Source organism: Melozone crissalis, unplaced genomic scaffold (assembly GCF_028551555.1).
Source record: "Melozone crissalis strain CALT ecotype California unplaced genomic scaffold, PUWL_Pcris_2 ptg000017l_1, whole genome shotgun sequence".
Lineage (NCBI taxonomy): Eukaryota > Metazoa > Chordata > Aves > Passeriformes > Passerellidae > Melozone > Melozone crissalis.
Window position 1 is genome coordinate 7,927,106 of NW_026535795.1, and position 27,923 is coordinate 7,955,028.

Consider the following 27,923-nt stretch of genomic DNA (forward strand, 5'->3'; position numbering starts at 1 on the left):
GCTGTCCCGGCACAGCCCTCAGGGAGCCCAGCTGGGTGGCAGCAGCACAGCCAGGCTGGACTGGGGACAGCACCAGCAGCTGCCACAGCTTCCTGGGGACAAGCTTGTCTTGGGGAAGGTTGGCACTGGCCTCTCCATTGCCAGGGATGATGACAGTGCCATGCCAGGGCATGGAAAGCTGCCAGCTCTGGGGCAGCCACCAGCCAGGGAAGGGCTGGGGCACAGCACGCTGCAGCTCCACTCTCCCTGAGGTGCAGGTCCTGGGGAAAGGCTGTGCCAGAGGTGAATCCCTCATGGCTTTCCCCCGAGCTCCTCATGTCTGACAGAGAGCATCCCGGGCAGGACGGGCCATGCTCAGGGCTGAGCCTGTGGGTACCACCACATCGTGGCTGTGGAAGGCAGGTCCCGCTGATGCTCCCATCCATCCCCATCCTTTGTCCCTTTGTCACTTCCTCCATCACCTCTCTCTGTTTGGGGCTGTCCCCTTCACTCGCCCCCTCCCGCGGCACAGCAGAGCCGTGCCCTGTGCCCTGTGCCCTGTGCCCTGTGCAGACCCCTGCTCCTGGCAGCAGGGCGGGGGTCCGGGGGCTCCGTCGTGCCTTGGTGGCCCCGGGGCTGGGACACGGCTGAGCCCCGGGCACTGAGCTGGGAGGCACCGCCGGTACCCGCGGGTGGGCGTGGGGTGAAACCTGCCAAAGGAGGCAGAAACACATTAAGATGTTCCCATTCAGCAAGAATAATTGTTATCCTAATTACTGCCGTAATTATCGTCCCAAGGGGGAAGCGGAGGGCGAGGAAAGCTCCGTGGGGAGGGGCCAGGAGAGCCGGAGTCGGGTGGGGTTGGGAGGGCGGTGCCGCCCCCCGCCCACGCCCCACCGCGGCTTTTCCTGCCCGTCCTGAGAAGCCCCGGGACGAGGTCGTGGCACTGTCCCCGGTCGGGACACGGTGACTTGGCCTGTCCTGAACAGGGCTGGGAGCAAAGCCGGAGGAACGTGCCGGGGGTGCAGAGTCAGGGTGGGCAGTGAGAAAGACCCCCCTGCACAGGGACTTGGCAGCGCTAAAATCCACCGGGGGTGAATTTCCCTGCTGTTCCCCCGGGGAATCGCAGCAGCCGGGTGACCATGGACGAACGGATTGGGTGTTCCAGAGCAGCCCCGCCGGTCCCTGCACCGGCAGTAACAGCATGGCCAGGCTGGAGGGATGGATCCATACCACGGGGCATTCAGGGACGGTGCCAGAGATGAAGGGGGGCTGCTCCCAGGTAGATGTTGAGGTTTCATATGACAAAACCACTTCCAGAGGAGGAATTGTGCCGTACCCCCTTGTCCTGCCCTGACACAGGGTAAGTGATGGGTGCAGAGCCACCAGCCAGGCCTCCTCCATGGGAAAGCAGTGACGGGGTACCCGGGGAACACCCAGGAATGCGGCAGCTCCCAGGAATGCGGCACCCAGCAGGGACAGGGACAGGGACAGGGGCAGCCTGTGCCATGGGGATGATGTCGCTGCCAGGCAGGAGCGGAGCCGAGGGGCTGAGCAGGAGCAGAGGGAGCCTGGGCTGCACACACACACACGTGTCCACACCTGGCTGCCACGTGTGCACACACACTCACACACGTGCAGAGCGAGCCCTCCTGCCTCTCCCAGGGCCGGGCACTCCCGGAAGGAAAAGCTCTGTCAGGGAAAGCCCCGGCAGCTCCGGCGCCGTCCTTGCCACACCTCGCAGTATCCATGGAAGGGACAGGGGCAGCTGAGCCCCGTGTGACGGGAATGGGAGCCCCCAGACCCGCTGCTGCAGCCCTGCAGTGCCCACGCTGAGCCCCCAGCCCTGTCCCCAGCAGCAGCAGGAGCCGGTGTCCCTGGAGCTCTCCTGTCCCCAGGTGTTGGGCCAGCTGGGCAGCGCCTGGCCAGGAGATGCAGGGCTCAGGGGCCGCTGGCAGCGGGGGGCTGTGGACCGTGTCCGGTCACAGGACGTCCCTCGGGAACCAGCGATTGTTCCCGAGGCAGAACAATGCCCGGAGAGCTGCCAGGGCACCACGGGCTGCTCCACAGCGCCGGCCCGGGGAGCTCCTGCACTGCTTCACCAGGCCGGCCCCGAGCAGGGTCCCGCGGCCCTTGGCTGCTGCCTGCCCCGTTCCTGTCCCCTGCAGCCGGAATGGCACTGCCTGCTCTTGCCTTGCGGCACAGCGCGGCTCACCTGGGGCCGCACGGAGCCCAGCACCGGCAGCAGCGCCTTCCTGCCTCCCCCAGGCTCGTCCAGCCCAGCTGCCCGCGGGAGGGAGGGAGGGAGGGGACGGGAGGGTTCACGCTCGGATGGAGCGTGTCAGGTGCTGGGGCATGGGCCAGGTCATGGGCACCAACCTTGTGCCCCAGCAGGATTTAAAGCCCTGCCTGTGCCCAGGGAGGCAGCCCCCACGCTGCCCATCCACGCCATGAGGCTGCTGTCCCTGCTCCTGCTCCTGGGGCTCTGCTGCCTCTGGGCCCGGCTGGTCTCCCCAGGTGAGTGTGGGTGGGCACAGGGGGGCACAGGGGGATGTAGGACTCAGTGGAACCATGCTGCAGGAGGATGTGCAGCCATGGGCACAGAGACCACTGTGACTGTGCTGGGAGTGCAGCATCCCACCTGTGCTGTCTCCCCTCCATCTTTGCATGCTGCAGAAATTATCACCAAACCCCCCACAGCTCCCTGGGAGAGCTGTCTGGGGTCTCTGGAGCCCTCACCCTCAGGGTTCCGCTGTGGGTCTGCCAGATGTGCCCAGTCATGCTACAGAGGGAGGGCCTGACATGGATTTCTCTCTTTCCCAGAATTCACCTAGCCCCCACCTGGACCTGGACCAAGGACCCAGTCTGTGCAGCCAGCCTACACCAGACAACAGCTGGACAGCTGGACAGCCATGGAGGGCTCCATCAGCTGCTGGATGATCACCCAGCCTCCCAATCCCACCTCAGCACCCTCAGCTCTGTGCCTGCCATAGGGGTCTCTGTGCCCCCCACCCCCAGTAAACCCAGTCTGTGATGAACAATGTCTGACTCCTGCTGCATCTGTCTCCTGGTGAGCCCCCAGCAGCTCCTGAGAGACCTTCAGTCCCTGTGGGAGGGATGGGGTCCCTGCTCAGGCTTTGGGAGGATGCTTGGGGAGCCTCAGGGAGCCACAGACCCTTTGGGGAGGTTTGCTCTGGTGCAGAGATGCTCTGTGGGTCCTGGTGGGAGCGTGCCTGGGGCTGCCTCTGGGGGTCTCCCACAGGGAACAGAAGCATTTTGGTGTGTAGAGGGCCCTGCTGCGCCCACCCTGGGCAGGAGCAGCACCAGAGGGTCCCTGGGCAGGGACAGGGCTGGGGCAGCCACAGTGACCTGGCTGTGCCAGGCACTGACCAAGGACAGCTTGTCACACCCAGCCAGTGGCCACTGTGTGGGGTTTATTAGGAAGGAAAAGGTTCAGCCCAAAACACCACTGGTGCCCAGGACCAGCCCTGGTAGAGTGAGGCACAGGAAGAAGCTCCTGCACTCACACTCTGTGGGCTCTCCTCACCTCACATGTTCCTTGTAACCTTCTGGCATCAGTCAACAAGTGCAATCACTGTCACCAGCACCATCACTGTAACCATCATCATCATATCAGTGTTAAAGAAAGTTCTGACACCAGACTCTGAACTCTATCAGATATATTTATTGGCACAGATCAATCATGAAATCTGGTAGCTTGAGCTGCAGCCTCAAAAGGAGGACCCCAAACAATGAAATCTCTGGGCAATTATACCCTTAGAGTGTAAACTCCCCATCCCTCTCGTGACAGTCCAGATCAAGAGTCTTGTTGGGCTCTGGGGGTCTTCTCACTCTTCATTGCCTCACTGTTTTGTTACCCAGTGGCTGCCACGGGCTCATTTTCACACCCTCTGAGGTCAGTGTTGGTGGGGGTTTCACTCAGATCTGTGATCTGTGCTACAATATGGTTGTTACAGTTCACACACCATGATCTATGAGCTGCCCACTCCAGCTATTCATTTTAAGTGATATTTAAGCTACAGCTTCATCTATTCTAGTATTAATGTTGAGATTGTCAGCTCTGGGTTTCACTACTCTCTCTATTTTACCTACACAACACACCCACTATGGTTCAGATAAAGTTCAACTTGCACCTAACAGGTCCAGCTCCTGATATCAAACAAGCACTCAGCTACTTTCAAATAATAGAAAATTTTCAGCAGTCATGATCACCACAGCCATCATCACTGCCATCATCTGCCTCCCTGTCAGATCCAGGATTCTTTCCCTCCTCAGGCTTCTCTGGCTTCTCCCCCAGCACAGATCTCTCCCATCAGCCTCCAGCTTCTCTCCAGTCTCCAGCTTTGCTACAGCCTTTAGCTTTTCCCCAGTCAGAGTCTTCCCTCACGTTCTGGGGATTCTTTCCCTTAATTTGGTTTCTTGCCAGGGGAATTACTACAAACAACGAGCAAGTGTTTACACTCCAGTGGGAGTTTGTTAAAGGTATATTGTCCCTTCTCAAGGAAATGCCAATTTTTGTTTTCCCCTCTAATAAGGGGGCTACAAAGGACACATATTTCATATCCAGTGCTGCCATCCACGGGTGTGTGGCTGCAGAAATCCCACTCTGTGCTGCAGCAGGAGCTGGGTATTGCGGAACATTAGTGATTGTTGAATCAGGGAGTGCAGGAGCTGCACAGAGCACACACGGCATCCTCCTGAATTCAGGGTAGGGCTGGCATTTGAGCCCCAGGACCAAATGACCCTGCAGGACAGCAGACACCAGGGTTGGCCTTTCAGAACACCAAAACCCAAATGTTTCACTATGATCTCTGAGTGCACAGCAAGTGGCTGACATACACTCCATGCCAACACGTGCTCTTGCCCAGGGGCTGTGAATTACCCTGGGTGCTTTGGCTTTTGGCACTTGTTCTGCTTACTCCAGCAACTTTAACTCTTTGCTGGCCAGGCTGAACAACCAACAACATTCTGTTAAAACCGAATCTCATGCTCCCCTGTCTGTTAAAAATTGCATTATTTTTTGTCCAATAGCATCAGAATGTCTGGACCATTATTGTGTCTGCCTTAATAGGATTTCAATTGCCAGATTTCAGTCTGGCCTGGCTTACAGCCATAGCGCTCTTGCAGATCAGTCATCTAAATCAAATCAAATGGGGCTGGTTTGGAGTATAATTTCCCACTCTATCCTAAGATGCATTGGTTTCTTCTGTTTCTGTAATGAGTCTGGTTTCATATTCAGGGGGATTTGAAGGAAACAAAGAACAATCTTCTCCAGGTTCACTACAGTCAGGGCTACCCAAATGCTTCCAATCTCATTCTTCAGGGGATAAAAGTTAGTTTTCTAATCTATACAATATCAGAGGACAGGGAGTCCACATAAATAGAACTTTAATCTTTTCTTCTGACTTTTATTTTTTCCCTTTTCTTCCTGTTTATGCAGCTTCTCAATTTTCAAAGACAATAACACAGCTTCTTTGCAACCTTCTATTTCTCTCTCAGATCTTGTTTCTCTCTGCTATAGCTTTAACTGTCCTAACAGGCAGCTTCTGTGCAAGTGTCCAATATCTTACAAAAACACTCCTTTGCTCTTTTCATCTTTTATACAGTCCCTGGCCACCTTTAGCTTTTCTTCCACAGCTTTCCAATCCTGCCAGTTTTCATTATGTGGAGCACAAATTTGAAAGAAAATCATTGAGCACATTGCTCTGCGTCTTCCCTCAGCCTTGGCATGTCAGTAGCCCACAGCATTAAATCTCCTGTAATGCAGGGTCAATGGATATAAATTAAAACAATTGCTGGCTGCCCATTGATAACAGCACTCACATAATTTGTCCAGATTGGATTGGGGCAGTTGCAGGTGAAGCAGCAGTGAGCATAGAAAGCAAAGCAACAGGAACAGACAGTGGAAAATCCTTTTCAGTGGGCACACAGAGAGGAGCAGGGTCTGGGCTGGAATTTACCTCAGGATATCATGTACCAACCCCACTCCTGAGATGCTGCTTTTCCCGAGCTCAGTTATCCCATACACATCAATCTGCCCTGTGTACCAGTCCTGTAATCTGTGCTGAAGGCAAATCAAAACAGTCTCCTTGAAACCTCCCCCCTGTGTGAACCACACTTCTGCAGGTTTTGTCCCAGCATGTCAAGTAATATATGGCCATTCCTCCTGGCATGAAATCCCTGTGAGTTTTAGGAATCATTTAGTAGTGCCAACTATCTTCTCCCTGTTCTGTAGTGCCTCAGATAAGGGCACCCCCTTCTTTATGCCAGGTACATAACTCATCTTTCCCAAAACCCACAAAACTCAAACTTGTAGAAGGCAGGACTTGAATCTCCTTTAGAGATTTGACACTTCCTTACTCCAGAGCTCCTGGGTGAAACCATCCACTGCTGCAAATTTGGATATCTGGTGATTGGAAGAAAATGGGCAAGTGAACAAGTGCCCCACTTGAGATGCCAAGCTGTAAAAGAAATTTTTGACACTAAGCTCTCTTGTTCACTAGATACATTTATTGGCACAGATCAGGCATGAAATCTGGTAACCTGAGCTGGATACTACAAAAGAGGAACCCAAAAATCTCTGATCCCAGGGCTATTACATCCTTACAATCTAATATCTCCACCCCCCATAATCAGAATCATTTTCATTGCTATTGGAGTGATCATATTCATTGTAATTGGAGTCACCATCTTCACTGCTATTGGAACTGTCACTGTAGATGTCATCATCATCATCTTCATTGCTACTGGAATTTTCATCACTGATGCCATCATCATCATCTTCATTGCTATTGGTATTTTCATCATTGATGAGATCATCACCATCATCATTGCCATCATCACCAGCACCATGGCCATCATCAGTGTCATCATCACTGTCATTGTCCTTGCCATCAGAAAGGTCATGTTTAACACCATCATCACCATCTTCATTGCTTTTGGAATTGTCACTGTTGACACCATCAGCACCGTCACCACTGTCATTGCCACCATTACCATTGTCATTGTCCTTGCCATTAAAAAGGTCATTTTTATCACCATCTTCTTTGCTATTGGAATTGTCACTCTTGACACCATGATCATCATCATCATCATCACCATTACTGTCCTTGCCACCATGATTATGATCATTGCAATCACAAAGCTGATTTTTATTGCCATCATCACCAGTTTCACTGCTACTGGACTCACCAGTTTCATGGCTACTGGACTCACCCATTTCACCTCTATTGGAGCTGTTTTTGCCATTGCCAGGCACCGTGCTGAGCTCTCTCCCAGGCTCAAGGCTCAGGGTGCTTCCCAGCTGCCCTGGTGGTGGCCACCCAGCTGGAGCCACTCCGTGGAACTCTGTAGGAGAGCAGAAAGCAGCAGCATCAGCCCCAGCATGCTGCCCTTCCATCCATGCTCCCACCCAGCAGCGCGGTTATCCACGATGCTGCGCTGTCTTCTCCTCTGCTGCTTTTCCTGCTGGGTTTCCAGGGCTCTGCCTCACCCCTGCTGCCCTCAAGGCTGAGGCCACTCCCCACGCTGGTGCCTCCCAGCTCATGGCAGTGCCATGGTGGGGCTGGTGCTCTCCTGGGCACCTCTGCCCTGGTGCCAGCAGCCACCCATGCCTGGGGAGTCGGGGAGAGGTGGCACTGTGCCATGGTTCACTGTGCCACAGCAGTGAGTGCCACATAGCCCGGGCACATCCCACCCCATTCCCCCCATGCCTTCCCTTGCCCTCCCAAGGCAGCAACCTGGCACCTGCCAGCACCTGCAAAACACCTGTGATTGCATGAAAATAAGGAAAAAACATTCTTAAATATTCCTCCCAGCCCGCCGTACTTGCCTGCAATGGGTGCTGCCTGCAGCTGTGCCCACAGGGTGAGGAGCCCCAGCAGGAGGATGCTCGGTGCCATGCTGATGAAGGCTGTGCCCAGGGCTGTGCCAACCCGCAATTTAAAGGGGCTCGAAGGCAGCCCGGGTGCAGGAATGGGAGGAGGCAGCCCACAGGTGACTTCAGGGACCTCCCACATTTCCCTCTAATTCTGTTTACCGAGGAGCCGCTGCAGCTCCACCCTCAGCCAAGGCAGGAGCAGGATCCAGACTTGGCCGCACTCCCAGGACAGCACAAGGACTGACGGACAGAGGGGGGAACCAGGAGTGCACAGAGGCAGATTCTTCACTGCTGCTCTCAACAGGAATCCCCAGGATGACCCTTACCGACAGCAGTGACCCCAGCACCAGGCTCTGCCCCAGACCTGGGCTGTGCTGCAGGCCGGAGCCTGTCCTGGCCCTGCCATCCCGGATGGAACAGGATCAGGGCAAGAGCACCTGGCAGCAGCACCAGGAGCTCTCTCCTTCCACATGCAAAATGCCCTTCATTCAAGGCTCCTGTTTCACACGTGGAGATGCTTTGCAGATTTTTGTAGGTCAAATATTCACGGCTTCATTTGAGTACCTGTCTCTGAACCATCCCATTCCCAAGCAGATTACTCCAGTTCTTTCAGAGTTCCTACTGTCAGTTGCCAGGTTTAGGCACACAAATGAGCTCAAAGTCTCCTGAGCAAGTTAATGCTGTCCCCCAGGCCCACGGTCCTCCCCAGGACCCCCCTTATCCCAGGACAGCCCACACAGCTCAGCACACTGTGGGCAAAGCCAGAGCTCAGTGTGTCTTTCCCCCAGACCAACCAGACCCCATCAACGTGGCCTCCATGCAGCTTTTGGGAACTCCTGAACATGAATTGCAGGATTTAGTGTCCATGGATGAGATCCCTCATAATTTACACACAAGCATTCAATAACCACACGAATTTGCAATGAGAGTACACAGTTACTGCATGCACAAACTCCAAATTAGTTACTGTCCCATGAACATCTGCTCCAATGAAACAGTGCTGCATTAAAATAGACTTCTCAGGAGGAGAAGGGGACTTCAAGCACAAGAGCTCACCCAAGCTGAGGAGAGCACAGGAACCTGTCTGCAAACTGCCAGCCACACTGCTGGTCTTCACCAGAGACCCACAGTCAGAGGAAATGAAAATTGGATGCGCTGCCACACTGCCTCCCCTTTCCTCTGCATGGGATCTCAGGGTAAAGATATATTTAAGATGTTTGAGACAGCAGATTAAGCTTAACAAAGATCCAATTCTGTGAGTGCTAACCCATTTAAACCAAGTTATTCTCCAGTCACCCAGAAGTGCGAGTTGGAATCTAATTTTCCAATTTTTTCCTTCTCTATTTAATGATTTCTTTCTGAATTACACACAAAGAAATGTGCAATGAATAGGGTAGGAGAACTTAAGGACTGGTCTGCCCAGGGCACATCAGCACCAAGCACAAATGGGTTGGAGTTTCTGGATAATAGACAAAGTTTAAATTTGCAGCTGTGGGGTGAGTGAAATTAATTGGTTTGAGATTGACATTATTACTACAAATCTAAGCTGGCACTTGACAGGAGGGCTGGAAAAGCAAAGTCATGCTCAAAGAGCTTTCCACCAACATCACATCAAGACAATGCAGGGCCAGCGCAGGGGAAGGAGCACAGCTCTGCACAAACCTCCACCAATCTGTGTGGGAAGAGGGCTCATGGCAAGAAAAATGCTTTAAGTACAGGTTGATCCTTCTCCTCCTGCTGTGACTCAAGGTGGATGCAATTCCTCCCCGAACCACCCATGCCCATGGAGATGTGGTGCTCCACACCTGCAGCCGCCCGGCGGAACCCGCTGGCCCAGTGCTTATCACGGGTTCCTGTGGCTGCTAATCACCCCTGAGCTGGGCACCCCGGGGCAGGCACTGCTGGCCAGCCCGTGCCAGCAGCTCCAGCTCCCTTCCACGCACCTGCAAAACCATCTGGAACAACCTGAGGGATGGCAGGGCTCCTTCCGACCTCAGGAGTGCCGCGACAGAGAGCTCAGCGCTGCTGCTGTCCCTGTGCTCGCCTGGTGGTGCCTCGTTTTGGGAACAACACCAAAATTCTGGCACATTTCTGCTTTAGCAGACCATAATCCTGGATAACATTTAGTGAGCTAATGGGGGAGAATGTCTGACAAATTGCTCTGATGAAATAAACACCTGAGGATACTGAGGGTCAGAGGGACTTGTCCAAAGTCTCCCTGAGAATCAAGCAGGAACATGGGTAACCTCAGCTGTGAACCAGGTGTTTGTGTCTGGCAGATATGCACCTATCACAGAGATCCATGGAAAAATTACCATTAGAAGCCAGGGCCTGGAGGAGACCCAAATAAGGTATCACATCAGTTAGGTTTAGGTGGTCCCTGAGAGATGTTGTTCTGACACACTCCTGAAAATATATCCTTGCAAAAACAGCAACTCTGTCATTGAGAATTTGTTCCAGGATTTAAGTCTTCTTCCAGGCTTCCATGGAGTCCAGTGTGGTCACTGTTGAGCTGACAGCTACAGCAGGAGTGTCACACTGAGGGGACACAGCCACAGGCTGCAGTGACGGGTGCTGAAACACCAGCACAACATCCTCTGGAGGCACCAACACAGCCCCCAGGCATTGGCCACAGAACCACAGAATGGTTTAGGTTGGAAAAGACCTCTGAGATCATCGAATCCAACCTTTGACTGATCACCACCCTGTCAATTAGATCATGGCTCCAAGTGCCACGTGCACTCGTGCCTTGAACACCAATGAAACAAAACTGAGCATCTGGCAAAGCTGGTGGGAAGGAGGTGCCACTTTCCCCTCAGCTGGGCTCAGGGCTGCCCCAGTGGCACAGAGGACAGGGACAGCCCTTGGAGATGGCTGCTGGAGCACACCCCTGCTGTGCACAGCGAGACCCACCCTGAGCTCTGGCAAATCCCCCGTGCTTGGTTTCTCCCACTGAATCATCTTGGAATGAGGAAGAACGTTACCAGAAAAATAATAAATGGTTTATCAGTGCAAACTGTTATAGAGCTGATTCAATAGAAAAGCTTCTCTTTGACCACAACATGGGGTGAGATTATCTGGAAAACTACAAAAAAGTTGTTTTGACTATTCTGCACACATTATACAAGATGAGGAAATGCTTTGGGGTGTTTGCTCAGAGAAGCAATGAGAATCCAGAAAGAGGAATTACACGAGCAAACACAGAGATCATGAAAGACTGGCGTTCACATTCCAGCTGCTCTCAGAGCCAGGGGCCGCGTGTGTCCAGCTCCACCCGCTGGGACAGCTCCTGCCCTGGGACAGGGTGAGTTTAAGGGACTCGGGATGCCGTGCCTCGCCCTCCGGCACTGCTCTGGGTGGGACAGGGTGAGTTTAAGGACTCGGGATACCCTGCCTCGCTCTCCGGCACTGCTCTGGGTGGGACAGGGTGAGTTTAAGGACTCGGGATACCCTGCCTCGCCCTCCGCTCTGCTCTGGGTGGGACAAGGTGAGTTTAAGGATTCGGGATGCCGTGCCTCGCTCTCCGGCACTGCTCTGGGTGGGACAGGGTGAGTTTAAGGATTCGGGATGCCGTGCTCGCCCTCCGCACCGCTCAGCCCCGGGGAGCGGCAGGGACACCCGGAGGCTGCGCCCAGCGCCCCGGCGGCACCTCCCGGGGGGGGCACGCTGTGGGCCCGGGCTCCGAGAGCCCACACCGGGTGTCCCCCCGGCCCTGCCGCTCCCGCCCGGGCCCGGCCCGGCCCCGTTGCCCCGGTTCGCGTCACATCCGTCGGGGCCCGATGATGCAGGCGCGGGATCCCCGCGCATCCGGTGCCCGGCCCCGCAGCCGGCAGCGCGGCCATGGGCGCCGCCCGCGATGCGGAGCAGCAGCCGGGGCCGCCGGGCGAGGAGGGCCCGGGCGAGGCCGAGGAGCAGCTGGTCAGCACGGTGAGGAGGGTGCCGGTTTGCCGGGCCGGTGTGGGGGGCGGCGGGGCCGCGGCTGACCCGCTGCTGTGTGTTCCGCAGAACCCCTGGAACATCATGATCAAGCACCGGCAGGTGCAGCGGCGCGGGCGGCGCTCCCAGATGACCACCAGGTACGGCGGGGCCGGAATGGGCATCGGGGCACGGGGGGATGCAGGGGAACGCTGGAACCGCGGGATGGGCACCGGGGCACGGGAGGATGCAGGCGAACGCTGGAACCGCGGGATGGGCACCGGGCACGGGGAGGATCGGGTCAGACCGGGCCGGGCAGGGGGTTCCGCGCCGCCCTCTGAGCCCTCCACCCGCAGCTTCACGGACCCGAGCGTGTCCATGGACCTGCTGCGCGCTGTGCTGCAGCCCAGCATCAACGAGGAGATCCAGGGCATCTTCAACAAGTACATGAAGGTGAGCGCTGGACAGGTGTGCAGCAGCCTGGAGGTGCTGGGGACAGCTCGGCTGGCACCAAGGCCGTTGTGCCTGGCTGGGAGCCGAGCTGGCACTGCACAGGCTGTCACCCTCTCCTGCCTTTTCCTCCCCAGTTTTTCCAGACAGCAGCAATCAACGTGCGTGATAACGTTGGCGAGGAGGTGGACCCAGAGCAGCTCATCCAGGAGACCTGCAGGAGCTGCCTGGAGCAGGTGGGTGATGTTTCTTGGGTGCCCAGCAAGCAAAGCAGCCTGGCTAGAATGTGTCCCGCCTTTGCTGTCACTGTGAAGGGACACCCACAGCCCTTGTATGACTGCTGTGTTGGGATTCATTCTCACTGGGAAGAAGGGAGCAGTCAGGGCTGGGTAGCTCATGCTGCTTCTCACTGCTGCTGTAGGAGCATGGCAAATGCTGGAGTCCCACAGAAACTGGCTCCCAGCGCTCATCAGAGGGTCCTGGCAGGGCAGGGCAGGAATTTTCCTTTCATATCTTGCTTAGCTGCCAGTTCTCCAGAATTTATCATGCTCGGATTGTGCTTTTACATCTGGCTGTCTATGGAAGCATGGCCTTGGTAGCACTCCAAAAGCAAAGCTGCTGCAGGGCTTTTAGGCAGATATGTAGAGGTGGGGATTGGTTATGGGGCCGTCTCTGATCCCAGAATCCATGGAACCTTCTTTGTCTTCCTGCAGGCCAAGCTGTTGTTCTCTGATGGCAAAAAGGTGGTTCCCAGGTTGCCCCATGAGCAGGCAGTGCCAAAGGTAATTGCTGTGACTGTACACAGAGGTTTAAATGACCTGTGAGAGCTGGGAGAAGAGTTGGGATCACTTTGTTCTCTGGCTCTTCTTGGCCGCCAGTGCAGTAGTGCAGAGGCAGAGTGGGGGATGTTTGGCTCAAAGGGAGTACAGGGCAAGGAGAACCCCAGGTGTGGGTGCTGCTTGCTGCAGTTCAGGCTGCTCACAGAGGTGGGCTGGGGTCAGTGTTCACCTGGCCAGGATGGGAGAAGAGCCCTGCTCATCCCACTGCCCTTCCTCCTCAGCGTGCCCGACAGATGGATGAGGAGCTGAGCCGCCGAGGGAGCCCCATTCCAAAAAAGGTACAGTGGTTTTCCCCACAGGAGATTTTATGTTTTGGGAAGCCTGACCCTCGTTCCTGCCCATTCCCACAGTGTGAGTGCATGGAGGTGCACAGGCAGCTTTTTGAGCCATTGGAGGTGCTCAGTCTGGTCCCAGGCAGTGTTTTTGCCTGTGACAAAAGAAGCAGCTTCCCTGGGAGAGGGAGGGTTGCTGAGAGGGTTCACAGGCAGCACAGCTGGGTCTCACAAGGGTTTTTTCCATGCAGAGGAAGGGGCGGCCTCCAGGACAGAGCCTGTCAAATGACCGTGGAGTCTCAGGCATGGCAGCGTGAGTACAAACCCTGAGCCCCTGTTTGGGGAGGGCAGGGGGCATGAGGCTGCCTGTGGGGAGCACAGAAACCCCACAGACTCCTCTCCTGCACAGGGGTGATGGGGGTTCTCCTGGGTGTGGGCAGAAGCGGGGTTAGGTTGAGGTGTTCCCCTCAGGAGGCAAAGACCTTTAAAGGAGGGATTTTAAACAGGCCCAAAGGGGTGAAAAGGTCCAGATGGACCATCCAGAGTGAGTGGTGAGACACAGGAGATGGCAGGATCTGGGCAGCCAGGAGAGGAGGATGTGCAGCAAAGCTGAGGGTCCGAAGCTGGGCACTGTGGGGGAATGGAGGGTGTGAAAAATGGTGGATCTGGAAGGGCTTGGGCTCAGTCACTGCTGCTGGTGGTGACTGAGCTGATCCCCCTGGGACTCGTTCTCACTGTGTTTTCCTTCCCTTCAGGTGGAAGCTCAAAGTCTCTGAGCCTGTGAAAAGGGATGGACCAAAGGTATTAGCTGTCCGACACTGCTGGGCTCCCTCTCTCCTCCCCTTTGCTCCCTCTGCAGAGCCCTGCAGCTGCAGGAGCCCAGGACAGCGGGGCTGTGCTGTGCCCTGACGGGGCCCTGGGCAGGGCTGGAGCAAGAAGAGGAAGCGAAGTGCCCGGAGGCCCTTGCTGGTCTCCCCAGGCACCATAGCCTGTATCCCTGCGGTGTGCTGCCGCTGGGGCAGCCCTGAGGAGACCAGGAGTAGCCAGGAGAATCCCACAAGTGTTTCCCACGAGGGAAACCGCTTAGATCAGCCCCGATGGAATGCAATGTCCCTCCCCTGCTGAAGGCTGGAGGTCATTGGCCAGCTTCCTCCCTCCCAGCTTGGAGGCAGCTCCAAGGTTCCCTGTCAGAGAGCCGAGGCTTGTGGAGCGTGGCCAGCAGCAACTTCATTTCTAATGTTGCCCCTTTTCCAATTGCTCTGTAGTGGGATCCATCCCGACTGACTGAAACCACAACCTTTGTGCTGGGATCTCGAGCAAACAAGTAAGGAACGGCCCTGTCGATGGAGGGTGGCGTCCCCAGGCAGGAGCCCGTGACACTCCTCCCGTCACTTCGCTTCTCTGCCTCAGTAGGAAGGCCTTGGGGAGGAGAGGGGTGTCCCTGTGCCATGGCAGCTGCCCTGCCCACACCCCTAACACCCCTCGTGTTCCTATTGCAGGGCTCTCGGGATGGGAGGAACAAGAGGGCGACTCTACATCAAGCATCCCCACCTCTTTAAGGTCAGGTGCCACAGCCAGATGGTTTCCCATGGGAATTAGGAGCGTGTGCTTCAGCTCCCTTGTTTGCCTCCTCCCCCATGCCCTCGTTTGTTGTCTTAGAGCGCGTTCCCAAGGTTTGGCCAGCGCACAACACGAGCCAATGGTGTCCTGTGCCTGCCAAGGCGGCGGGATGGGCAGAGCCAGGGCTGAGGCTGGAGCAGGGCAGGAGGAGCGGGGGACAGAGCAGAGTGGGGGGCAGATCAGAGCAGGGAACAGTGTCCTGCAGGAGGGGGAGCTTTCACAGCGGGGTCTGTCACTTGTTCTCAGCTCGGTCCTTGGTGTTTATTGCAGTATGCAGCTGACCCGCAGGATAAGCACTGGCTGACAGAGCAGCAGCACATGAGAGCCATTGGGGGCAAGATGGTGAGTGCACCCAGGCGCAGGGCCCGCCACAGGGGTGGGGACACTGCGCTGCCAGGGTCTGTGCCCTGCCCACAGCACTGGGGCATGGCCAGGAGGCACAGCTGAATCCCATGGGGACAGCAGTGGGTGGGGGAATGGCCCTGCCCTGGCTGCCCCTCGCAGGCACCCTGAGGTGTCCCCTGCCTTGTGTCACAGGCCTACCTCCTCATTGAAGAGGACATTCGGGATTTGGCCGCCAGTGAGGATTACAGGTGAGGAGCAAAGCAGAAACTCTGAAAGTGCTGCTGGGCCTGGGGCTGCTTCCCAGGGGATCCCCACCATGTCCCTCCTCACTGCTGCATTGCAGGGGTGTCCTGTGCTGGAGGGACTCCCTGTGTGCTGGCTGGGGGGCTTGGTTATGGTTGGGGTTTGGTGCCCAGGGGGCCATGTTGGTGACAAAGGTGTGGACTTGGTGTTGGTTGGGGTCCATGGTAGGTTTGGGTGCAGTGCTGGCATCCATGGTGGGTTTGGTGGGTCTGGGCTTGGTACTAATGTGTGCCAGGCGACATGGTGGGTTTGGGGTCATCAGTGGGTGCTGTAGTCCCTCCATCTCGCCCTCCTTCCTCCCCAGGGACTCTGTTGATCTGCGGCTGGAGGAGCTGAAGCCTTTCATCCCACCAGCCTGGATGACTGAGAAGATGCAGAAGCACATGGAGACGCTTCGCCGCGGGGGGGAGCTGCCGCCCCCCGAGGACCCCCCCGAACCCTGATGCCCCCCAATAAAGCCGCTTCGTTCCCACCTCGCCGTTTCCTGGCACCGGGCACCGGGCACCGGGCTCTGCCCGCCGAGGGGCCTGCGGGACGCGCGGTCCCGCCCCCGCGGGGCAGCGGCCAATCACAGCGCTGTGCGTCACCGGGCCGGCTGTCAATCACCAGCCGCTGGCCGTTATTGTGGGTGCTGCATCCTCGGCGGGCGGTGATTGGCCGGCTCGAACGGGGCTGCGCGCTGATTGGTGGAGGGGCTGCACGCGGAAATATTCAAACGGGGCGCGGGAGCGGGCGGGGCGTACCGGAGTGTCCGGAACTGGGGCTGCGACCGAGCCGCTCCTGCACCGGAGAGGGGTTGGGACCCAGCCGCTCCTGCACCGATAAAGGGGTCCGGACAGAGCCGCTGCTGAATCGGAGAGCGTCTGGAGCGGGGGTTGGGATCGGGCCGCCGCCGCCGCACAGGAGAGCCCCAAGCACCGCCGTTCGGCACGGGGCAACCCCGCTAGGGGAGCCCTGACCGCCGCTCGGCACCGACAGAGCCGCAGAGGGCCCGAGTCCTGCCCCGAGCGAGACTGCGGGAGAAAGGGAAGGAGCCAGCGGAACTCGGGGCGGCGCCGCCAGGGAGCGGGAACCGCGTCCAGCCCGTGACCCGCCGGCAGCGGCGGCCGGTGCCGGTGTGCTGCTCCGTGCCCCGGGAGCCGCTATGGCCTCACAGAACGCCGACCCCGCCGCCGTGTCCAGCGCAGCAGCCCACAAAGCGGCTGAGACCGGGGCCACGGCGGCCCGCGGCGCGGTGGGCAAGAGGTGAGCGGAGCCGGGACCGGGGCTGAGGGCGGGGGCTGCCCCGGTGAGCCGGCCGGTAACGTGCGCTTTCCCCGCAGGCTGCAGCAAGAACTGATGGCGTTGATGGTGAGTGGGGCCCCGGGGCCGAGTCGGGATTTGGGGATCCTGGGACCAAGCCGGGAATTGGGGGTCCCCAAAGGCACCTGGGGCTGTACCGGGGTGGGGTGGGGGATGTCCGGGGCCGCCCTAACGCGCTGCCCCCGCAGATGTCCGGTGACAAAGGCATTTCCGCCTTCCCCGAGTCCGACAACCTCTTCAAGTGGATCGGGACCATTGACGGCGCCGCCGGGACGGTGAGAGGCGCGATCCCGGTCTGGGGGGGCCTGACCCTGCCCCAGCCTCCTCCCTTGGGCTGTGGGTGGTCCCAGCCCTTCACTGCCCCTGTTCCTCTTCTTCCCCGCACCTCTGGGGCTACAGCCCCTCCTGACTGCTGTCCCCTCGACTCCCACCCCAGGCCTACGAGGAGCTGCGGTACAAGCTGTCGCTGGAGTTCCCCAGCGGGTACCCCTACACAGCACCCACCGTGCGGTTCCTGACCCCCTGCTTCCACCCCAACGTCGACACCCAGGGCAACATCTGCCTCGACATCCTCAAGGAGAAGTGGTCAGCGCTGTACGATGTCCGCACTATCCTGCTCTCCATACAGAGCCTGCTGGCAGGTGGGTCTCGTGGACAAGCTGCTGTGGAGAGCTGAGGGAAGGTGTGGTGGTGGTGGTGGGGCTGTCCAACCCAGATCAGGGCTCAGGGGTGTCCAGGTCACCCCCCACCAGCTGACCCAGCCACTGTTTGCAGAGCCCAACATCGAGAGCCCTCTGAACACACATGCAGCTGAGCTTTGGAAGAACCAAGTCGGTGAGTGCCTGAAGCAGAACCCTTCTGCCCCCTCCCCAGTGGGATGAGCAGCAGCACAGCCCCCGTGCCTGTCTGACCCCACAGCTGCCCTGGCCACTGCCTCAGGTGGTGTCATGTTCCCCCTCTCTCCTCAGCCTACAAGAAGTATGTGCGGGAGACGTACAACAAGCAGACCAAGAGCCAGGAGACCTGACCATCACCACACCCCTTCCCTCCCGGCCATCCCCCGCCTTCTGTATCATAGGCTGTTTTTAAATTAATGTCGCAGTCCGAGCCACGGTTAATGTATAAATAAATGAATAAATGCAGGTTTATAACTTCTGCAGGGGATTCTGTGGCAGCTCTAGCATACTCTGAGTGCCTAGAGGACCCTCTGCAAGTGTGGGCAGGAAGGGTGGAAGGGATACTGAAGCTTTATCAATCTTTGGGGACCTGGAGCAATTCCATTCCATGTACAGGGTGGGAGCCGCTCCCACCATCACCTGTAAGGGCAGGGGTTGAGATCTGTAGGGGTACCTCTGTGTCCTGCTCTGTGACAGGGGTGCCACCTCTCCTGCCCCCTGGGTCAGAGCACCCCACAGCAGTGCCCAGCACAGGCGCCTCCCCAGGCTGCTCTCTCTGTGGTGCCGCTTGTCTCTGCGGGCTGTGTGGTCTCTGTGGCTTCCACTGTCCATGGTGGAATGTTGGCTCCGCTCTCCATCTCTGCCAGCGTGGCCCTCACCTGCTCGATCTCCTCCTCCAAGCTCTGGGTGCTGGGGGGCTGTGTGGGACCCCCTCCTCTCCGGCTGGGCAGCCCCCAGCCCCCCAGCCCGGTGCGCAGCGGGGCCACACCACCCCCTTGCACGGAGAAGAGCTGGCAGAGGTGCTGGGCTCTGTACAGGTCCTGCAGGAAGAGCTCCAGGGCGGAGAGGAAGAGCACCCAGAGCCGCTCCAGCTCCCGCCGCTCCCGAGGGCTGGCCGGGCCCTGCCGCAGCCCTGCCAGCAGCGTCCGCCGCAGCCCTGTGGGACGGCGTGTGAGCCGGGGCCAAGCAGGGTGGGTGCAGAGGCTCCCCTGGCTGCTGCCCGGTGCAGCAGTGCCCTCCTTACCCATGCTGAGCTCACAGGCCTCCGCGCTCCTCCTGCGGCGCTCCTCTCGCAGCCGGGGGCCGTCCCCGCTGCCCCCGAGCTGCAGCACCAGCTGATGGTGCCCGGCCGTGGCCTTGCAGAGGGCAGCCTGGGCTGTGGCACACGTTCCCACTGCCCCCCGCCCGCGGCTCGCATCCCTTCTGCCTGGTGCCATCACAGCCCGTGACAACGGGGCAGGATGGCCGCGGTGGCCGATGGCTCTCCGGGGGCTCGGCTGCTCTGTACCACCACAGCGCTGTGCTGTGACCAGCTCTGAGCTGTGTTTTGGTTCGGTGGTCCCACCCACCCTGGCTGGGGACTGCACCCCGCCTCATGCCCCCGCTGTGCTCCACCCCTGCCGGTCCCCAGGGAGCTGTGGTTTCCAGCAGGCTGGCACAGCCCCTCAAAGAGAGACACAGAGACAAGTGTCACCTTTCCCCTGTAGGGAGGGGGCTGCTCCTGCCCTACCACCTTATAGCCAGGTCCTCTGGGTGGGAGATGTGGGGCTTTCTAAGCCCCTGTGGTCCCACAGCCCTGCCCTGGCGCAGGACCCTCAGGGCCATCCTCCCTCAGCCTCTGGCGTGTGAACGAGCTGCTCTGCACGGAAACTCTGAGCTCAGCACTGGCGCCTGCCCAAGAGGCCGTGGGAACCGCAACTCCGGGCTGCCCCTGCAGCACTGCCTGTGGTGTGAGCCCGCCCATGTTCCCTCTCTGGGGAGCAGAGCAGGGACACACTGCCACAGCCCCCCTCCCCATGCACCCCCAGTGAAATCCTGCACCAGCAGCTCAAGCCTTTCCTCTTTAATTGAGGCTGGAATCAAAGCCACAGGTGACAGATGGGAGGAAAAGCTCAGCCGCCGGTGGTGAGGTGAGACCAGGACCCTGGCACAGAGCGAGGTCCCAGCCAGTGCTGAGGGCCAGATGCTGTGGAGCTGCTGCTCCCTGGACAGCAGGGGAGCAGGGCTGGGTGCAGCAGCTGGCCTGAGGAATGTCTGGTCCCTTACTGCACACCCTCCATCATCTTCAGGAACTCTGCAAGAGAACAGCAGCCTCAGCCCATGGCCCTGCCTGGGTGCACAACATGGGCGCTTGGCTGGGGCCATTGCTCACCATCAAAGTCGATGCGACCGTCATTGTTCTTGTCTGAATCCTTCATCATGTCCTCTATGTCCTCATCAGTGACAGGCTCCCCAGTGGCCCTCAGGATCTCACCCAGCTCCTCGATGTCAATGAACCCATCCGCATTCCTGAAAGAGGGAGAGGGAGGGATGGGACCTTGCTTGCTCCCACAGACAGGATGGGCCACTTCATCCCCACACTCACCGGTCAAAGATGCGGAAGCAGTTGGCCAGCTCCTCCTCAGATTTGCCTTTGGCATCCTCTTTCATCTGGCGCACCATCATGACCAAGAACTCCTCAAAGTCGATGGTGCCGCTGCCTGTGGGGAGGAAGCCGAGCATGGGTCAGGCCGCCTGCCCAGGGTCCAGCTCCCGCCCTGCCACCAGCCACCAAGGGCTGCTCACCGTCCTCGTCCACCTCCTCAATGATGGCATCCAACTCCTCTTTGGTGGGGTTCTGGCCCAGCATTCTCATCACCGTCCCCAGCTCCTTGGTGCTGATGTCTCCACCACCGTCAGCATCGAACATGTCGAAGGCGGCTTTGAACTCTGTGGAGAGACGGGTCAGGTCTCTGAGCAGTGGGGCAGAGCCAGGCCCTGCACCATGGCCATGTCTGGCCCCTGTCCCTGCTGTCCCCACACTCACCCGCAATCATCTCCTCGCTGAGGAAGGCACGGGCTTCTGCCTGCTGGTCCGTCTGCAAGGCAAGGGAGAGGGGTCACCCATATCAGACCAGAGACCCCTCATACAGCATGGCCCAACATGCTTGGCTGTGGGAAGAGCCTCTGCCCTGCTGCAGGATGATCCTGTGCTGGCACAAACCACAGACACCAGCAATCCCTACAGTTCTGATGCCTTCCAGGCCATCCATGAACATGGAGGGCTGCAGAGATCCCCTGCCTGAGTCCCCCATTATCTGGGGGGCTCCATTGTGCTGGGGTCATGGTCCCTGTGCTCAGCCTTGGCATCCTGAGCATGCAGAGCTATTTTTGGGGACTCCTCAGCTCCCCTTGTAGGGATTGTTGGGGCTACAGCCGTGGCACCTGTCAGCCCCGATCGGGTTTCTCCTGGAGGCGCAGGCCGGCCATGGAGCCAGCAGTGAGGCCGTGTCGCATGACCCAGCACTCGGCTTTCAGCCACCCCCTGCTGCCCCTGCCTCTGCACAGCCCTGAGCTCCCAACAGGGCTGAGATGGTGTCCCCAGGCACCTGCACCCCCTCAGCAGCCACTCACTCACCCTCAGATCTGTTCTGTGGGGACCCTGCACCACCCCAATGCCTCCCTGTCCTCACTGCCGTGGTCAGCCCAGCACTGGACACCATATCCCTGCTGCAGAGGCACCTCCACAGCCCAGATCCCCCTGGTGCCTCCTGCCCAGTCAGGTCTTGTCCCAGCATACAACATACAGCACACACCACACAGGAACACTCACCATCTTGGGAACTGATGGAGCTTCCCACCCCCAGAGAATCACCAGCTCCTGCAGCAGGAACTCCCAGAAGCTTCGTGATGCCGCTGGCACCCCAATTTGTAGTGTCTCCTCTGTGGGATGTGCCTTCAGCTACTGCCCCCTGGCCCCCTCAGCCTATCAGTGCTCCGGCAGCACTCAGCCCCTCTCACTGGCAACTGGCGCCTTTACCTAATTTAGCCAAAGCTTTATTGGTCAAGGGCTGGGATTAACATGGGGATGAGGCTGGGATGGAAATTCAAGCCCTTCAGGAGGGAGATCAAAGCTGTGGCAGGAGCTCAGCTCTGCCCACCCCCAACACCCCCATCCAAGGCAACTCAGCAATGAGGGGGTTAAAAATAGCCCTGGAGCCATTAGCATCACCTGGGTAAGGGGGACGGGGTCCCCCCTGCTCAAGGGGCATGGACTATCACCCACCGGCCCCTGAAAATGCAGCCCTTCCTGGCCCAAGCTCCCAATACCAAGCTGGTTTTCCCCAACACAGCGTTCCCCCCCCTGCACCCCCATTTTCTGCTCCAGGGGGACCAGGCAGAGCAGTGCTGCAGCCCCCCACCCCAGAAAAGGAAGGGGTCCCCTGTGAGGCCTGGGGCATGAAGTCCCTGGAGAGATTTGGAGCATGAGCCCCATGGTTTGGGGTCCCCAGTGCTGTTGGCACCTGTTCCGGAAATGGCTCCATTTTTTCGTGCTTCTGAGGAGTGGGAATTATGCCCGGTGCCTCCTCGAAGGCTCAGTCCTCACACTCACAGCCCGTGCCAGCCACTGCTGCCAGGACCGGCTGGGGCCCGTGGCTCTGGGGACACATTGGCCTAGTGGCCCATACCCCGTGGTGCTCAGAGCCCCAGGGCTGCAGTGGGGACAGGGTGACAAATCTCTGTCCCATAAGGTCCCAGTGCCAGGGGTGCCCAGGGGTTTTCTGGCTCCTGCTTTTGCTGGGACCCCCATTCAGCGGGTGGGAATTGGGAACAAGTCCAGCCCCTAGTGCATCCCACCCTGCCCAGGGAAACTCAGGGGTCCCATCTGAGCCGAGTGGGGTGCAGGGTGCTGGAACAGGGCACAGTGAGCAAGCGATGGACAGAGCGATGGCAGCAGCTGGGCTGGTTCCTCGATATTTATAGACATTCCCAAGGAAGCAGTGAGGAGTGAGCAGGCAGACACTAAAAAAGGCTGGGCAAGTGCCGGAGGTGCTGGCTGGCCATGGGGCGTGTGGTGAGGCCGACTGAGGCCAGGGCGGCAGGGTGCCAATGTGCCAAGGTGGCCCGGGGCACATCCCCGAGTCTGGGCTAGCAGGATACAGGGGTGTTGGGAGTCTGGCTGTCAGGGCACAGCGGTGCTAGGGTATTGGGGTATCAAGACCCTGGGACACCACAGCGCCGAGCAGCGAAATGTGTGGCTCCTGTGGCCCCAGGGCAGATATCCGGGGCTCGGCCCGACCACGACATCCCGGACAGGGGACAGAGGGGCCGAGACCGAGAAGGGCGGGGTCGGGTCCTAGGCAGGGGCTGCGGGCAGAGCCAGGCTGAGCCCTGAGCCTGATCCGAGAGTCCCGGACGGTGCCGCAAGCGCCGATCCCGATCCCGGCCGTGCCGGGCGGTGCCGGGAGAGCCGATCCCGATGGCGCCGGACGGTGCCGCAAGCGCCGATCCCGATCCCGGCCGTGCCGGGCGGTGCCGGCTCCGCCGCCCCGATCCGGGTTCCCGGCGGAGGCGGAGCCGCGCAGGGAGGATCCCGGGACGAGCCGTGGCGGAGCGGCCATCGCTCAGCAACACCCGGCTCTGCCCGGCCCGGCCCGGGGCAGCGCGAACAGCCCGGGGCGGGGGCAGCACCGGGAGCGCGTCCCGGGGCCGGGCTGTCCCCGCGGGGAGCCGTGCCGCGGTGGGCAGCCCCGGGCCCCGCCGTGTCGCGGTGCCGGCCCGGACCCCCCGGCAGCGATGGCCGCCCGCATCCTGCACCGGCTGCGGCACGCGCTGGCGGGCGAGGCCGGCCGCGAGGAGCCGGCGGGCGGCGGCGAGGCCGAGGACTGCCCGGAGAGCTCGGAGCTGGAGGACGACACCGAGGGGCTGTCGACGCGCCTCAGCGGCACCCTGAGCTTCACCAGCCACGAGGACGAGGAGGAGGAGGAGGAGGGGGACGGAGCTAGCGAGGAGCTGGAGGAGCCGCCGCAGGCGCCGGGGGCGGCAGCGGGCACGGAGGACGGAGGCAGGTGCTGGGGCGGAGAGCTGGGGGGACTGGGGTGACTCCAGGGACACTCGTGCGATGGTGGCGTCCGGCAGCCCGACAGATGTCAGCCCTGTCCCCACGGCGGGCACTGACACCCCTCTCCCGGCACAGAGTGGGTCTCTGTGGCGGAGCGTCCCGGCGGCAGCCTGCTGACCCGGCAGCTGCAGGAGCTGTGGCGGAGGTCGCGGGGCAGCCTGGCACCGCAGCGCCTGCTCTTCGAGGTCACCAGCGCCAGCGTGGTCAGCGAGCGCTCTTCCAAGTACGTGGTGAGTGAGCCCGGCGCGGCTGGGCGGGCACGGGTTGGGTACGAGTCCTGCTCTCCCCGGGGCAGGGATGCTTATTTTTTTCTCTTTCCCCGTGCTGCTCGGATGGTGCCGGCGGCTCAGATGAGCCTCAGGTAACTATGGCTGATGGGTGCTGTGGCTGCAGCAGCCCAAGCCACTCCCTTCTGTTCGGGCAAACTCCCCCAGCCCCTTTGAGGCCGCACACCCCGCTGTGCTTGTGCCGGGAGCAGCATGCCCACAGCACTGCCTGACACCTGCCTCCCCCGCAGCTCTACACCATCTACCTGATCCGCTCTGGCCAGTTTGACAAGGCCCCTGCCACCATCGCCCGGCGCTACTCGGACTTCGAGCAGCTGAACCGCCGCCTGCGCTGCCGCTTCAGCTGCGACATGGCCAGCATTGCCTTCCCCAGGAAGAGACTGCGCCGCAACTTCACCGCTGAGACCATTGCTAAGCGGAGCCGAGCCTTCGAACAGTTCCTGTCCCACCTGCACTCCATCGACGAGATCCGCCGCTCTCCTGAGTTCCTCGAGTTCTTCTTCCTGCCGGACCTGCAGGCCGCGCAGCGCCTGACGTGCACGGGCATGTACCGCGAGGCCCTGGCCACCTGGGCCAACGCCTACCGGCTGCAGGACCGCCTGGGGGTCTGCAGCTCCGGCCGCTTCCTGCTGACGCTGGCGGGGCTGGCCGTGTGCCACCAGGAGCTGGACCAGCTCAGTGAGGCCCACGGCTGCTGCGAGCAGGCGCTGCAGCTGCTGGAGGCGCAGGGCAGCCACCCGCTCCTGGGACCCTTCCTGCAGGCCCACATCCACCTGGCCTGGAAGGTGGGCAAGGACAAGCGGCGCTCGGAGGCCCGGCTGCAGGACCTGCGGGAAGTGGGGCTGGCCCTGCAGCAGCAGCCTTCCCTGAAGGAATGCCTGATCAAGGAACCTCTGGAATGAGCCACCTGTGCTCACATGGGTGGGAGGGGAAGCTCACACGCCTGTGGCAGCTGGGAACAGTGAGGGAAATGCCATAGGTGGCAGTGGGGCAGGGAAGCAGCACTGCAGTAGCACGGGCAGCACAGTCCATGCCTGGAGCTGCCTCCTGAATGCACTTTCTCTGTGGTTAGTCTGTTTTACAGGGCTGGGGACTCACGGGGGTCCACCACCCACACTGGTGCTGCCCAAAGCTGCTCCTCCTCTGCAGGGGATCCTGGAGTGGCTGAGACTTTAGCTGGGACATACTGGCACCTTGCAAGGGAACGGGAAAGCTTCTGGCAGGGTCCAGGGCTCTTGCCGGGAACTTCCCATAAAACTTACACAATAGAAAGGACTTTATTAAATAAAGTCTTGGCAGGAAGAAGAGCAAGGCGCCTGCTGTGTCTCTTTAGCCTTACTACCCCAGGGCATCATCAATGGGAGGCCCCAAGCCTCCACACAGAGGTGGGAGCTGCCTCATCCCCTTCTTCCAGCTGGGCCCAAGCCCAAGCCCAGTCCTAGGGAGGAGCCCAAGGACAAGCAGAAGCAGCTACTGAGGAGCCAAAGCAGTGCAGAAGTGAGAAGAGGAAACAACGTGAGCCAAAGTAGCACCTTCCTCTCCTGTGACCCCGCCTGGCATGGGGGCAGAGCTGATCCACTGTGCTCCTGGCACTGCCCGCCCTCGTGCAAGCCCAGTCACGGGTCCAAGGGGACAAACTCCAGGGACAGAGTCCAGCTCTTCACCCAACGGCTTTATTTTAAGGTGGGTGAAAGATAGCTGATGGCAGCATGTGCTTACATGCTGTGCAGCTAGCAGCTGGTTGCGACGATGCTCTGTTGGTCACAGTCTGTCGCAGACACCTCTGGCACCAGGACTTCCTGCAGTGCTTGGTCCCACCTGGTCTCCTTCCTGTTCCTGTCCAGGTCCTGCCTTCATCTCAGGGTCCCTCCCTGGGCATGCTTCAGCTCCAGTCTGTAGGGTGTCTTCAGCTAGAGCTTGCTCTGGGTTGGTGTCTGTTCCACCCTGATGACACCTTCCTGTGCACAGGTGACAGCCAGGACCCCATCCCTGCGCCACAGCCGTCCCTGCACCAAGCCCCGGCACCCACCTGCAGAGATAGAGAGACTGTCAGCCTGCAGCCCACTGCCCCAGGACAGGCAGGGCTGGCCTTGCCCATCAAGGTCTCCCAAAGACACACTAAGGACTTACCAGCCCAGGGGCTCTCACACTCGTACAGCATCCAGTGGTCAGCTCTGAAGGGCGCATGGAACCACATGGAATGGTCGAGGGACACCATGAACTTGACGCGGTACTGCCGGTGCGGGAGCAGGGCCGTGCCCAGGAAGGCGTAGTCAGAGATGTAGGCGGCCACACAGCAGTGCACCTTCATGTCAGTCTCTCCTGCAGAGCAACCAGCACTGCCCATCCCGTGGGGGCCCCTGGGACATGCCTGGGGTGCTCCACTCCCCTGGAGCCAGCTGCCAAGCACAGCTGGGATTCTTCCAGACTTATTCCCTTTGCCATGCCATGCCTCAGCATCACCTCTGCACCCACACCTGTATTACAGCCTTGAAGTGCCCAGGCTGGGGCACAGGCAGCCCCCTAATCACAGCCCTCCCAGCCCAATCTGTTGAAACAGTGCTCCCCCTTGGCTTGGGAGGCACCTGGACCCAGCAGGACCCACCTATGTAGCCTCGCGCTCGCACCCAGAAGAGCTGCTTTGGCTCCTGTGGCTCTGAGTTGAATATATCTGGTGGGTTCACGGGTTTAATGTCAATCGGCACATCTTGAGCTTGGATCTTGGTGAGACGCTTCCTGTATCCCTCAGCCACATTAGGATTCCTGCAGCCCAGCACAGAGAAGCAAGGTTAACACCAGACAGGCAGGTTGGAACACATCCTACTGGCAGCAGCTCCATGCCAGGGATCCAGGGGCACACAGAAATACAAGAGGGGCACAGCTCCTGTTGTGTCCTGCTCCTCTCTTCCCCTCCCAGGCACATTTGAGAACTCCTCAGACAATACTCTCACACACCTCCCTATGCCCCAGGCACCAGGGGCATCCCTGGTGTGTCCCTTCCACCCCACTCACTGCAGGAACTTCTTGATGAGCTCCTCCTGTGTCAGCAGCTCCTCGGGGGGTGGCACGGTCGGCATGGTGAACTGGTGCTGCACTGGGCTCCCCTGCGAGAGCTGGAAGGAGGCCTGGCAGATGAAGATGGGCTTTCCATGCTGGATGGCCTTTACAGAGCGAACGGAGAAACTCTTCCCTGTGCGGGTCCGCTCCACTTCGTACAGCACCGGCACCTTGGGGTCCCCTGGCACGGGAAAGGGACGTTCTGCGGCCGGGCCACGGCGCACCGCGCACCGGCGGAACCCGCCTGCAGGGGCCGGGCCCGGCAGCGCCACTCACACCGTCCCTGTTTGCTGGCACCGGGATGACGGCGCCTCCTCACTCCTGAGAACTTCCCCAGCGTCCCAACCCCTGCCGGGCCGCTCCCGGACCCCCGCACCCCGTCCCCGCCGCCGGTTCCCCGGTTCCCCGGGCGTACCTGTCCGCACGAAGTAGCAGTGCAGCGAGTGCACCTGCTCGTCGCGGCTCACGGCGTGGGCCGCCGCCACCAGCGCCTGCCCCACGATCTGCCCGCCGAAGAGGTGCTGCGTGGCGGGCACCCAGTGGTGCTGGCCCCTGCGGGGAGAAGGCGGCCGCGGTGAGGGTGGCGGCGGAGGAGGAGGAGGCGGGCCGGTCCCGCTGCCCCAGCGCCCACCCGCACCTGAAGAGGTCGACCTCCAGCCGCTCCAGGTTCAGCACGCTGGTGATCAGCACGCTGCGCAGGTCCCCGGGCGGCGGCGGCGGCCCGGATCCCGGCCCCGCTCCAGCCCCGCCGGCGTCGCCTGGGGCCCCCATCACCTCCGCGAACCAGGACCGGCACCGCGACCCGACCAGCACGGCGGACCAGGAAGCACCGCCCAACCGCGGGGCGAAGGCCGCCATGTGATTGGACAGTAGAGCC

At 59.9% G+C, this 27,923-nt stretch overlaps 6 protein-coding genes across 7 annotated transcripts; 3 read left to right on the forward strand and 3 right to left on the reverse strand.

Annotated features, from left to right (window-relative positions):
- Positions 1-11,705: 11,705 nt before the first annotated feature.
- Positions 11,706-16,089, forward strand: DNTTIP1 (deoxynucleotidyltransferase terminal interacting protein 1). The gene is made up of 13 exons (XM_054274603.1): positions 11,706-11,806; positions 11,885-11,955; positions 12,151-12,247; positions 12,382-12,480; positions 12,958-13,026; positions 13,305-13,361; positions 13,607-13,668; positions 14,111-14,156; positions 14,621-14,679; positions 14,855-14,915; positions 15,246-15,317; positions 15,513-15,568; positions 15,928-16,089. Exons 1-13 carry the CDS (start codon positions 11,720-11,722, stop codon positions 16,064-16,066), a joined length of 975 nt encoding a protein of 324 aa, XP_054130578.1. The 5' UTR covers positions 11,706-11,719; the 3' UTR covers positions 16,067-16,089.
- A 678-nt stretch (positions 16,090-16,767) lies between these two features.
- UBE2C (ubiquitin conjugating enzyme E2 C) lies at positions 16,768-17,962 on the forward strand. Of its 2 annotated transcripts, XM_054274682.1 has the most exons (6): positions 16,768-16,868; positions 16,946-16,973; positions 17,114-17,200; positions 17,362-17,566; positions 17,700-17,759; positions 17,894-17,962. In XM_054274682.1, exons 1-6 carry the CDS (start codon positions 16,768-16,770, stop codon positions 17,950-17,952), a joined length of 540 nt encoding a protein of 179 aa, XP_054130657.1. In that variant the 3' UTR covers positions 17,953-17,962. The 2 variants fall into 2 exon arrangements, with proteins under 2 accessions (XP_054130657.1, XP_054130658.1); XM_054274683.1 differs by lacking the exon at positions 17,114-17,200.
- Positions 17,963-18,232: 270 nt separating this feature from the next.
- On the reverse strand, positions 18,233-19,103 carry LOC128936072 (regulator of G-protein signaling 9-binding protein-like). Its single transcript, XM_054274759.1, has 2 exons — positions 18,846-19,103; positions 18,233-18,758 (listed from the first exon to the last, which is right to left on the reverse strand). The coding sequence occupies exons 1-2, from the start codon at positions 19,036-19,038 to the stop codon at positions 18,325-18,327; spliced, it is 627 nt and encodes a 208-aa protein (XP_054130734.1). The 5' UTR covers positions 19,039-19,103; the 3' UTR covers positions 18,233-18,324.
- A 760-nt stretch (positions 19,104-19,863) lies between these two features.
- Positions 19,864-23,202, reverse strand: TNNC2 (troponin C2, fast skeletal type). Its single transcript, XM_054274903.1, has 6 exons — positions 22,917-23,202; positions 20,628-20,687; positions 20,387-20,530; positions 20,187-20,301; positions 19,974-20,110; positions 19,864-19,895 (listed from the first exon to the last, which is right to left on the reverse strand). The coding sequence occupies exons 1-6, from the start codon at positions 23,200-23,202 to the stop codon at positions 19,864-19,866; spliced, it is 774 nt and encodes a 257-aa protein (XP_054130878.1).
- Positions 23,203-23,377: 175 nt separating this feature from the next.
- On the forward strand, positions 23,378-25,296 carry SNX21 (sorting nexin family member 21). Its single transcript, XM_054274533.1, has 3 exons — positions 23,378-23,645; positions 23,778-23,932; positions 24,220-25,296. The coding sequence occupies exons 1-3, from the start codon at positions 23,378-23,380 to the stop codon at positions 24,889-24,891; spliced, it is 1,095 nt and encodes a 364-aa protein (XP_054130508.1). The 3' UTR covers positions 24,892-25,296.
- A 32-nt stretch (positions 25,297-25,328) lies between these two features.
- Positions 25,329-27,904, reverse strand: ACOT8 (acyl-CoA thioesterase 8). The gene is made up of 6 exons (XM_054274534.1): positions 27,684-27,904; positions 27,462-27,598; positions 27,002-27,227; positions 26,595-26,752; positions 26,120-26,311; positions 25,329-26,018 (listed from the first exon to the last, which is right to left on the reverse strand). The coding sequence occupies exons 1-6, from the start codon at positions 27,902-27,904 to the stop codon at positions 25,900-25,902; spliced, it is 1,053 nt and encodes a 350-aa protein (XP_054130509.1). The 3' UTR covers positions 25,329-25,899.
- Between the last annotated feature and the right edge of the window lie 19 nt (positions 27,905-27,923).